This window comes from Anser brachyrhynchus (assembly GCF_964034855.1).
Source record: "Anser brachyrhynchus genome assembly, chromosome: 3".
Taxonomy (NCBI): domain Eukaryota; kingdom Metazoa; phylum Chordata; class Aves; order Anseriformes; family Anatidae; genus Anser; species Anser brachyrhynchus.
In genome coordinates, this window is record NC_137696.1 from 70,665,100 (window position 1) to 70,678,453 (window position 13,354).

Sequence of the window (13,354 nt, forward strand, 5' to 3'; positions counted from 1 at the left end):
CATGAATGTGCTTTATCCAAGGGCTATTGTAAACTAGCATAGCTAACCAGAGCTGACATTTAGTCACCAACATTAACTTTCGAAGATAATGTCCCTTGGAGTCCACTGGGACAATGTTCTATTTTCTGGCAAATCGGAGAGTACAGCAATAATATTGCAATTCTTTTGCACTCGGTTACAATTGGTAATTTTCTTCACCATTCTTAATGTTCGCAATTTTGATCAAGGTCTTCAACTCTGCCTATATAGAGAAGAAATCAATAGTCAATCAACATTTCTGAAATCAGAGTTTCATTTAGATACCAAAGTCTAAATTTCTGAATAGCATAATTTTAATATTTGGATATAATATATGCATTATATATATATATATATTTAAATAATAGTGTTTGGAAAATTGTGTGGTGAAATGATAAAATTATCTGGAAAAATCTCATTGCTACGGAAGTGTAAGTATACAGTTTATACTCTCATTCAATAAATTTACATATTGATTACATAGTTAAAGCAGTATTAACAAAATACTGTGATTAAAACATTTATTGAATTTTGTATTGTCTGACAGAGGCTACTTAAAATGGATTCTCAAGGATATGAAAAAGTCTTTGGGCCATGCAACTGTTTGCACAGTGCCTGTGTGGAGAGCAAGGCTGCACATTGCTGACCTGTTCCACACACTGCAGGCCAGAGGTTGGTAACTGGGGCACTAGTAGCTCTGGAGCTGGGAGACTTGAATTAGATCTAGACTATAAACTGTCTCTTTCTGAGAATATGAGTTACTTCAAGGCCAGGGAGAGAAAATATCCCCAAAATATGACTTTGAATTGCTAAGCTTTATTTTCACTGTTAAATAGAAACAAACTTTTATATTTGCTTTCTTCATTACTTTTTTTTCCTCTTTGCTCTGTTAGATCAATATGCATTCTGTCGCTATGTGATTGACATGTTTGCGCAAGGGGATTTTTATCCAGGTACTTTCCTACATCATTGAACTCTGTTCTAATATTCTTCTGTTTTCCTGAGAGTTTCTGTTCCTTTATGCATTAAAAGTGTGTTTTGTATTGTTGAAGGTCTCACAAGTGCAACAAAGAGTGTGCAAATAGGCTTAATAAAGCATAAGAGCTAATGGCTGTCTTGTTAAAGCTTTTAATTTAGTCTACCATGCATGAATTAAAATTAAGGTTATGTTAAAAGTAGAGTCAAATTAAGTCTATATAAATTGCTAAAATATTCCATGCTTTTTTTTTTGCTTTTTTTTTTTTTTTGGCTGTGATGCAAGAGGAAGGAGCTTATCATTAATATCTTATTGTGTTTTTTTCTTAACAAATAGCAAACATTAACCCCAGAATGCTTCAAGAATAGAGAACCATTGTTGTTCTCAGTGTATAAAATATCTTAGCTGAACCATCACCTCTGTGTTTTATCTTCCCTCTTCCCATATCTCCATGTTCATCTGTTCTAATACAAACAATTCTTAACAAGCAAACAAACAAAAAATGAAGCTAGAGCTACTGATAATGACTGAGAATTGTCTCATAACATCACATCAACTCAGTTCACCCTGACCTTATTTAATTGTCATTCTTCCTTCTGAAATTATAATGGAAATCGTCCTCCGGTACAAGAGAACATATGATAGAGAAGACAGAATCCTAGGAATGATAAGTAATGATATTTATGAAGAGTCAAGGATAGAATATTAAGGCACACCCTAAGCAACAAGTTTGCAAGCTTAATTTAGTCATTATTTGCTAAAGAAGCTCTCCACTGACACTCACCTGAACTGGCTGTGTTTCCTTATCTCTACCTTGTAGCTTTGGTCTTCTCTTGACGTGTCTAGGCACAGCCAAAGTTAGGAAGCCCTAAGGATGTAGTTGAGAAGCACAGACTCTCAAAAGAGGGAGAGTGAGGACACAGATTTTTATGGATGGAAAATGAATAACCTTGAGATTTTGCAAGGAGATGGTTTGTTTGGCTTGTTCTCAAAGAATGAAATGGAGAGTGGTGATTGAATTAAAGGAGAGAGAAATATTATATCACTTCTAGGATGATTTTTAAAGATAGCCAGTTATAAATGGGTGGACTGGTCTTCATCTAGTCTCAGAGTGAGAGAAGCAGAGAAGCATTAAAAACAAAAACAAAAACAAAACCTTCCAGAGACCTTCAGTTATGCTTTGATTTAAAAAGAAAGAAAGAAAAAACTCCCTGTAGCAGATGTGATTCACACATCTGTATGATTAATAAATCACAACATGAAGAGTTGCATGGAGCTCTTCAAGATCACCCTCAGAGTTCTCCTGACATCTGCAAGAAGCTTTGACACGTGTCAGAGCGCTTTCTCCAGACAACTCCCTGGGCTGTTTGGTACTCTCCAAAGGCAGAGCAGACCTGCTGTTGGAAGGGAGTTTTGGAGAAGATGGCTTTTCATTTTTGACCTCTCCAGCCACAAGGAAACTGTGAAGACCATGAAGGGGAGCAGGGACTCTGTAGTGAGTGGAATTTCAGAAGATGAAAGACACAACCATCTGCTCTTGCTTTCTGATGTTTGCCTTGTGTCACTTCACTGTGCTATGACAGAACTTTTCTGAGAAATCACAGGGTAAACAGCTGAACAAATATTCAATGGACATTGAGTGTCAGTTAGCCTTGTGGGTAGACAAATAGAGAGACAATTCAAGACCCCAGAAAGTGGAAACAACTCACAAAAATGCTTAAATATAGGTGGAAAGGAAAAGGGTAGCTCCTTAACTTAGGATCTCCAAAAGTCCAACAGTGCCTATACTTGTAAAACAACTGCTTTTTGACATAAATCATTTGTCTACATATGAAGTTAAATGCTGTGAATGGTTTTTGTGACAGAGCATGATATATATTTGTAAGAAGTAAAATAAAACAAAGCCTTCAAAACAGGCTTTAGTCAATTCACAGTCTGTGAAAAACTATGCTGAAACATCCAGACCATGTCTCTGAGAAGCAAGATAAAGGCCAGGTATGCCCAGCTTTGTGCTCTTTATAGAAATTGCTGAGGAGTGTGCCACCTAACCACACCTCAGTTAGTGTTTGTTACTGCCTTTCTCAGGCAACATGCTCATTTCACACTGGCCTTTGTGAAATGAAACATGATAATTCATTTTCTTGAATAGATAAAAGTGGGGAAAACAACAGAACACCAAGTCCCTTTAATAGCCATAATATCCAATTAGCTTTACAATCTGATATATTTTATCCTTTTGTCAGTTTATATATTTTATGTTAAACTACATTGTCCAAACAAAGAGATCTAAGGCAAATTCAGCTAAGGAATTTAATTACAGTCACCCTGACACCACAATACTTTCAAACTAGGAATCATTTCTGTCAGCCCCACTATTACCATTTGTGAAAGAGAAAAAAATATATATATATAATATATATAAAAATAGAAAATTCCTTTATATAGGTGTATTGCCTATTATGTAGAATATTTTAAATATTTACACCCTATATGAATTTCTATCTTAGTGACTTTCATAAGAGGAGTATCCTGCTCATTACTTTCTTTAGGCACAATACATGGATTTATATGTCAATAATAACAATGCCATTCAGTATATATTCTTTGATGGTATTTTTGGAATTTCTGTATTAGTGAAAAGATCATTTTATTTACTGGCAATATTATCTGATTTTAGGTTTATGTAAATTTTATACAAGAGTATAAAGAAAAGTAGACCATTTAACATAGCATTTTATAGTTACCATATAATTAAGAGCAACACTTAGATTCTTGCATTTCATTAATTATGTACACATTTTAAAAGATATTAATACATTTTGACAATAACCTGAATTGGAGGTCAGTTTACACTCTTGCTTTGATTTTAAGAAGTGAGGCTGAAATGTTGTTCATTTACTCTAAGCTTTGTTTTGTTACTGTAGACTTAGCTTTAAAAAATGAATGAAGTATAGGTACACTGTACACAGTGGATTCATTGGAAACTATAGAAGGGAGAATTTTTGCTAGGCTGATTCATGGAGCATCCACATCCACTTTCTTATTTCTCTGGCCTGTATTTGTCCCTGACTTTGAGTATTTTCATGCAAATCTTCCTGTAACTCCCAATAATTATATCAATACCAACTAACTTCCAAGACTTCAATTTTACTGGATGTAAAAGAGAGTATCTGAGGGTCTCAGCCTTTTAGAATAAAAATGAGTGGAGTTTTAGCCATAAGCTCAGGTAGGTTTCACTAGGTGAGAAGTCCAAAACTCCTTTTTACCACTCTGCTCACCTGTTTTCCCTGCAGTATTTACCACCTTCCTTTATACAGAATAGTAGAAATATTTCTTGAACTACTCTGGCAGATCAAGAAGTTGTTCCAATGAACAAGTGCCTTTTCTTTGCAGCTACCTAAAGAAGTGAATTCTTGTGTGTATCTCTCTTTTTGCATGCCCACCTAAGCACGTGATTGTGCATGTTGCATACTGCTGAATTAAGCAATAAACATCTCTTGGTTATTTTGTCCTAATGCGGCACCCTTGTTTTGCACAGGTATATTGTATATTTATGTTTGGATTTTTTATTTTTTAATCACTTGGAAATTTATTTTAAGTAATTAGTTTTATTTTGTTTCAGTTTTGGTTTAAAAACTTACATTTCACATTACCCCGGACTCACTAATTGATGCTTTTTACAGTTACTTCACTGACAACAAAGATCATGGAAAATCAGAAAGCACAGCTGTGATGTGATTTAGATATTAGCATATCTAAAATCTTTGCACTGAAGTATCCAGTGACCATCTCCAATAATAGGTGGGATGCAAATGAATGTGTCCATAACATTTCCTTTCATCAATTTACCCTCGTATGTTTATTGTTTATATCCATGCCAGGGGATAAAAGCCAAAGTAATGTAGACAATCTTGTTAATCTTATACTGTTGATAAAATATTTGCACTGAAGAAACTCAAGTTTTCTGGCACTGTGAGAGTGTATACCGATAGTGTAAAACAGTGATCCCACCCTCTCATACATTTCTCCCCCTAGGCACATATGTTTATGGGAAAAAAGTATATATATGTATAATAATAAAATAATTAAAAAATTAAATTAAATTAAATTTTAAAATTAAAATTAAGTGAAATTAAAATTAAATTAAATTAAGTTAATAAAACATAAAACAAAAAATACTGTTAATAAATTCAGGTAAATTGTGGCCAGAGTCCATGAGGAATCCTACAGCCTGTTTGGTCTTGGAAAAAAGTAACATATTGAATGACCTCCATGTGCATAATTTTCTTACAAGACTTGACTCTTCTTTTCCATTGTCAAGAGCTATTCAGTCAAAGAGCAGGGATTATTTCTATAACACAAATGTGGTAAGAGAATTACAAGTCAGTGCTTGTATGATACTTGCCACCTAAAATGATTTATATAGATACTGTTATAAAAATACATCAATATTATAAGATCATGGAAATAATATTTCTGTATAAGATCTTAGAGCATTGAATACCTAATTTTGAAAGTAAAATTGTCTGCATTTACTGTGGGTGGGCTGTAGCACTGGAGTTAAATACTTGCCCTCTGCTGTACTGATAGCTAAACTCTTTAAGCTCTTGAACTATTTTTAAGTGTCACTCCTGCTTGATTAAAGACTAGGATGTGTTGTGGATATATCAATGACAAGGTCTAACTTTTCACCTTGTTACATCAGATTTACTTGGGGGTAAATTTGGTATGAGAGTAGTTCCTCTGGGGATGTATTTGATGCACTGCAGTTGAAAAATCAGTCATAGTAAATAAGAAAATAACATGATATCTGCTTCTTGTTCAGAGAAATTCTGCATGAGAAACTGTGGAAAGAGTTATAGGCTTACATGTTTCACAGAGAACACGAGATTTTTTTTATTTTTTTTTCTAGAGATGCTTTCTGATGTTCCCTACTCAATAGCCCTCTCCCCAGATTAAAAAAAAAATAAAAAATATTTTCATTAGTGAAATGCTAGAATGAGAGTTTTGGAGCTGTGACTTCGTTTTCAGAGCTGATGGTTAATTGTCCATATTTGTTCATGAAAAAAAAAAAAGTTTGTATGATGAAACACTTGTCAACACTTTTGTCTCCACTAATGACATAAATGAAGATGATATAATGACAGAAGCATTTATTCCACTCATGATCTTCTGGGAGAGTTCTGATTACTTTTCAAATAGTCTGAAAGGAAAGAAGTAATAAAGAGTAATTTTAAATATATGTATGAGAAGTTTAACATTGTTTTAATTATTGAAATATGTCTAATTTATTAATGAGCAAGTTTTGTAATACTTTTAGCTGTCATTTACAGTCTAAATATTGCTTCTTTACATTTCTATTCAGTTATGCAAAACTATGAGATGTCCACTGGTGTCATTTTAATTAGGTTCTTGTCTATGACTCACCTCTCACCCCAATAGCTGTGACTATTTGGGTAAACTCTGAAATGACATTGATCTTTTAATGGGGACGTTATCAGCACACAATCCTGACACCATCCCACAGAGGCAAAACAGCTATCCATTATTCCCTGTTTATATCATCCCACTGTGAATCAAAGCCAGATGCTGGCACACGAAGCAGCATCTGTCAACACTGTTATGGCACTTTATTGTAACTTTGCCAAAAAAATTTCAAACGACTTTCACTGTCTCAGAAGCAGCTACCCAGGGAATGCTTGGCATTCTTATTCTGTAGAGGAGGATTGATTTGTTTCTTTAATAGCTCACTGCAAGCCACTCTGAAGAGTCAGTCTTATGTGATTTAAATGAGGCTAGATCCTTGATTTTAATAGAAATAAACCATTCTAATATGGGATGGCAAAGACACTAGACTAGCAAAAGTAGTCTCACACTTTTATTATTGTTTTTTATTATCATTCTTATTTCATATAGTTCAGAATCCATTCAGAATTTCAAAATCAAAGGTCATTTAAAAAAAATACTAACAGTATCTGAAAAAGCTGGTTGTATTTTGGAGAATCATCAAAAGACTCAGCAACTTTATGTTAGAAAGTAAAGTATTCAGAAAGTAAAGGCAAAAATGTGCCCCCCCCGCAAAAAAAAAAAAATAATAATAATAAACAAACTAACAAATATTGTGAATTAGTTATTACATTTAATGATTCATTGTCATCATTGGTTTCCTGTTAGAAATATTACTATAAATACTGATGATGGTATTTCAAGCAGGTTATAAAATGGAAGCATTGTAGAGTTACAAACCCTTTTTCAGGACTCATTATAATTTTCAGAAGTGAATTCAATATGAAAAATAGCCACAGACTAGCAATTTAAGCCAAAAGTAGCTTTATCCATAATTTTGGAGCAAAGCTGGCAAGGAAACAACTCAGAAGCCTAAAAAACAGTATAAGCCTGTAAGACCATATGTTTGCTTCTTAGAGCTTGGATGGCTTAAAGTATGAGAAAATGTACAATTCCTGAAAGAAAGAGCCTCTTTTTCAAGCCTGTATTGATTAACTTTTAAAAAACAGTATAATGGAAAAAAAAAAAAAACCACTATTATGTCTATTGAGGATTTTGCTGATAGTATCTGTATTTGGAGCACACATAGGATTAGTTATTTATAGGAATGGGATACCATTTTCAACAGAGCTGAGACTGTGTTATTAGTAAGGCTGGAAGAAAAAGCTGTCTCTGAAGTCAGGTGCATATAACTCTGACAAACTTATGTTGGTAGGGTTCAGAATTTACCATGACAGATTATTCTTTTAGCAAAAATTATTAGTTTAGGCAAATTTTTTTAGACATTTCTGAAACTTAGAAAGATATTTTTTGTTGGCCATTTAAAAATGTCTCCTTCGGCCCTTCCCTTTCAAATGTTTTGTGTATTCTTAGACTAACTAAAAGTGGGACTCACTAGAAGGCTTAAGTGTTTCACAGTTTGGAATGCCTGCTCAGCAACATCTACTCAGCAATTAGTATAGTCAAAAGGAGTTTAGGATTATCTATCAGATCCATATATATGTACCTCTTGGTTCTGCCGTTTCCTAGAGAGCAAGCTAGAACTACGAAATGATTTTGTGTTAGTGATATCGAGCGCGACAAAATCTGTATTTTCACTCACCAGGATGTATATTTCTAAACCTAAAGAATCAACTACCTTTAGAATATACTTCTGAAACTGTCTTAGGGAAGTTAACTTCTAGGCAAGTATCTTTCAACTTTAATAGAATGGAAGACAGCTGAAATCTATGCAATGTGCCCTTAAACACTTTTTGAAGCTGAATACACTGAAACATAAGAAAGAAGGAAATGTGTACAGTGAAGTGCTTCCAGTTCCCTTTTGAATTTTTTGTTAATGGCAAAACCTTTAGTTCTGTTATGGGACTGAGAGAAGTTACTCTCTTCAGCCAGCTATAGACTCTCTGTTGTCTCTTGTGTCAAAGGATGAAGCTCAATTTTAACAGGGATGGTACCTGGTCATCATACCTCACAGATAAGAGCACAGGCAGTATTACACTTCAACAAGATATATTCTCTTGGAGCACTTCCAGATTAGCAATAATTCCTCACCTTTTCTGTTCTGAAAACGTGCAATGCAGAGGACCGAAAAACATGCAATGCAGAGGACAGAAGACTGTTCCTCTGTCTCCTAAGCAGTTTATGCTCTCCCTTACTTGCCACCTCCTTCTGCAGATATTCCACAGCCATAGCGGCAATTGGGTGTGGCAGGTCCATTCCTTTCACCTTCCTCTGTTTGGGTACTTCTTACTTTTGCTTTACATTTTCTTTCTGTGCACATCTTGTCAAAAAAAAAAAAAAAAAAAAGGCAAACATGCACCTTCCTAACATACACCTGGAATGAGTCAAGACTGATTTTTTTTTTCTTCATCAAGAAATGCTATTCTTCCTTTCAGTACTTCAGTTTCCTTCCTTTTGTTTCATTTTGTCCTTCAATACACTCAGTAATAGGTGACAGAGTAAATTACATACAGAGTTCAAAAGACATTCAGTGCCCACACACAGCATTAAGCCTAAACAATGCTTTTATCTTTTTCAGTTAAGCTTGACAACAGAGTCCTTTCTTTGCATGTGATATCCACTCATATAATTGCTGGAGGTTGGGGAGCACTGTGTTTCTAGGCAGCAGTTATTTTGTGAAAAACCATACATGGCGTGTGATTTTAGTCCTGGAATATTTTGGTGGCATATAGTGTCATCTTTATGTAGAACTGCAAAATGAAATGTTTGCAATTCATTGCACCTCACTTAGATATCCAGAAGTTAATTGCCAAACTCTAACCTTTAGCTGTTTTTATAGCCAATAGTATGAAATGGAGGCCTCCAGAGTACAATTTCATCCCAACAGAGATGCCTAAGATATAAAAGATGAATCACCCTTTAAAGGTACAAATTTTTATCCATTGACTATAAATGGATCCCTTGGGTGACTTATCTAAATTTAACTGTCTGAAAGTTAACTTTTAAATGTCTAAAGCTAGTTGAGAAAGAGCTTACTAACATTCAAGAAGTATACTAAAAACTTTCAAGAAAAGGTTTAATTTAAATGAAGACATAAAAAGATGTGTTTTCATATAAGATTTCAAATGACATTATTAGAAGTAGCTGTTGGTTTAGCCAAGAAACCATCAGTGCCACCCTGAGAAGTATGAAAAGTTGAAGAAAGGATAATAGCATTTTCTGAAAGACAGAAGGGTAAAAGGAAGAGGAAAATAATTTCTTGGAAGAATATGGAGACCATTCACATTCCGAATGTACCAAACAAAAGTTCCTTGCAACGTTCCTTTCCCCATACACACACACACAAAAAAACATGGTTTCCCAAAAATCATAGAAGAGGCCTGCAGCACAAGGGTTGGAACTTATGAAAACAAATCCCAGGACTATTTTCCAGGAATCTTTTTCCTCTACAGGAAAGAGAATATTTCCTGGGAAAAGGAAATGGAGCAGAAGAATCAGAAATTAGCAAAATGGGGTTAGACAAAGTGATGATTATTTCTAGTATTAGAGTTTTTCTGCTCCAGTGTATTTCACCATCTTTCCTATCATTTACATGAAAGCAGCTTTACTTGAAATTGTTTCAACCTGCAACAGTTCAAGACATGTATACTGTTTTTCTGTAGAAACTACATTTGATGAGAAGTTTTGCATCAAACCTAGCACCATCACGTTATGAAGGATGTAGCTTTCAGTCTCGAATTTCAAAGTTCTGTATTATCAATGTCATCTTCTTGTGATTCTCCAAAATATTACAGACAAGGCACTTTTAGAAGAAAGAGAAAGTTCACTGAGTTTATCAATAAAACAGAGCCTAACCTTCAAAGGTATTAGGTACTTAACGCCTACCTAACACTTAGCTCTCGTTGATTTCAGTGGGAGTGAGGAACAGGAGCTAGTAGCCAACACCTCTGCACAATTAAGCCCTACTCCTGATATTTGATCTAATAAAATCTTTCAGCTTTTTTCCCTCTAACTTTGAATTGTGTTATTGAAATACTAATTTCAGAAAAATTGTTATAGATTCACTCTCTTAGGTGATGCTTAGCTATAGACAAGAAAAGTAAGAGTCATTTACTTTTTCTTCCTCATTCTGTTTGAGAAGTTAAAAATTTCTTGGCTTTTGATCACATCCATGTGGGCTCAGTTGGACTTCCAGTGCTTTCTGTACTAAATTCATTTCATCAAACTTCTCTAATTGTAGTGAGGGTTTATAGCATCTGTAATTTGATTTTATTAATGCCAGGCTGTCATTTAGCACGGCTTGGTGTATGCACTCTTTCTTGAAGACAACATAAAGTTTTAGCAGTCCTGAAGTAATGTCTAGATAGCTTTCTGACTTCAGCACTGGATGTTTCTGAGATGTAGTTGGACTGATGCTATTTTACAGATAAACCAGATTCAAATAACTCATAAATTACTGAGCAGTGATCCCATTGCACAGCAGTGTCTATTGCCTTTCAACATAACAGCTTATCAGTCCCTTCCATTTTGTTTAATTGTTAGCAGCAAGTATTTAATTACACAGTTTTCTTTTCGCTGTTTTAATTATTTTCCTGTGGATACTTCATATTGTGAAAAGTATGCATCTATACCAACTTCAGACATTCACGTTAATCATGCTAGGGATCACTGTATACGAAACCACTTTATTACGGTTATTTAGGGAGAGAGAGAGAAGCTGAATATGTCTTTTCATTTTATAATCTGTTTTTCCAGTCTTTTTGCACTCCAGTATGCAACAATAACAACCTATTATTTTCATACAATAATCCATCATTTTCACTGCCCATGGACTCAGCTCTTTGAGATCTAGCTTTAAATATTTCTAAACATAACATGTAGGATTATCTTTACCTGCTAAATGCAGGTGATAAGTAGCACAAGGAAGTGGAGACAACAGAGGGAGCTGAGTAACATGTGATGATGACACAATACAGAAACAAACTTACATAAGTTGGTATTAATAAACTTCCCACTCATTAACCCATGGCCATGCTGAGTAAGATTTGCTTTGCAATGTACAGTTCAAGTATGGAGCAAAGACTTGCCTCCAGCAATTACTGGTGACATAATGAAGTGGGATGTTGCAACACTATAAATTTGACACTTCAATTCAATTTTCTTTTAAAGTCAGGAAAGGCTGTGTGACTTAATGTATAGTGAAAAATCTCTTAAAACTTTACTCCTTAACAACTTCAATCTTCTGAACATAAGCATTAGAACAGCTTTTACAAGATACAGATTGAGGTAAAGAGGGATTTGGAGCCTCAGTGTGAAAAAACCTCTGGAAAAGAATTCTCAACAAATAAATTGTTGCAAGTAGATTTAACTGCACAGCTCCGTGGTGCAACTAAGATATACTGCATAGATTTCTGTCTGGGATCAATAAAGCTGGAGTAGTTGAAACCAGCAAATACCACTCCCCTAAGTCTGCCCATGCCTCTCTTGCTTGTACTTGCTACGTACATTTGTACCGAGTGAGATACAAACCCACAGGAAAACAAAAAAATATCAAGCAAATTCCAAGTGACTTTAATCGGGTTTGGTGGCTGCATGAAAATGTACTAACTAATGTTCACAAAACTCCAGGAATCTGAGCCAATAAAAACTCATGCCTGTTCAATTACCAAATCAAATTGAGTTAGAAAAAGCATTTTCTGTTCAGAAAAATCATTTAAAATTTATATGGATTTGCATATATACGTGCATGTATATATACACACGTGTTCATGGCTGCACATATATCTAGTATATGTTATATAGATGTAAATATATAACTGTATTAAAAACAGAGGACTATCAAGTTGCTGCTGCCTTTTACTTGGCTTCTTGAGAAGGGAAATTTAATCCTTCCCCTACTATATTCTGAAGAGCATTTAGATTATCAGTTTGCAACCATCCTTCCTACACTTTCACTGTTAACCTAGTGGTCCTTGCTTTTAACTTAATAGGTGGATGACCTCCCAGGGGCATTAGATTATTTATAATAAGCTTGAATTTTTTATCTCTGTGTTGAGGGAGGGGAATCTCTCAATAACATGTTTTATGCATATGTTAGATACTATGTAGGGTTCCAATAGCATCTGTGCTATTTTTAATGCATTTTAAACCCAAGTGGAACATATAGATAGATTTGTCATTTTCTTATACATCATAATAGTAACTGGCAGATAACCAGTATAAGAGAATATTATAAATTATTGTATTGTAATTAGTAATTGCTGGATATACTGTAACAGTGTTTTTCCTAGGTGCTATCAACCTCATGCAAAATGAGAGTTTCATTGCATATTGGATAATCGTCCATTTATAAATGGCCACATCCTCAATGTAATTGAAAAACAGAAATGCATATTGTCTACCGGGATAAACATCTCTAAATGTCTCCTTCTATTAATAATTAATTCTATCTGTCACTGTTAAAAATTGAGTTCCTTATGGGTAATTAATATCCTGTTTTTTTTTCAGATTTTACATATTTTTTATCACTTTTAAAGCCTGTGGACTACATAAAGATTAGTAAATCAAATCCATTACACTTGGTCAAAGTGGCTGCCTCTATCCCAGATATCTATTTGGACTGGAGCCTGACCCTTGCTAACTCCAGAAATGAGCCAATGAATTGTTTAAGACAGTGCTACTTGGTATAGGTCAAAATTATCAGAGGCCATTCAAAAAATATTGTAGATTACATATGCCTGAATTCCAGAGCCGAGTACCATTCCAAGGCACCATTTAATTTACTAGTCTGCATAAAACCATCATGCTATCAGACATTACTCAGAAAGATCACCTATTTAGGGCATTTTCATTTAAGTTCCTTTCCCAAAACAAGTATTTACATTGTTCAGAATA

The 13,354-nt window shown here is 34.5% G+C and overlaps 1 protein-coding gene across 3 annotated transcripts in view; it reads left to right on the plus strand.

Annotated features, from left to right (window-relative positions):
* The window catches only part of TRDN (triadin), a 243,231-nt gene that overhangs the window by 90,507 nt on the left and 139,370 nt on the right, over positions 1-13,354 (plus strand). For all 3 annotated transcript variants that reach the window (XM_080588349.1, XM_080588347.1, XM_080588348.1), the window contains one exon: positions 912-971. In XM_080588349.1, the coding sequence (XP_080444475.1) occupies positions 912-971 (60 nt within the window). The remainder of the gene's footprint in view (positions 1-911; positions 972-13,354) is intronic.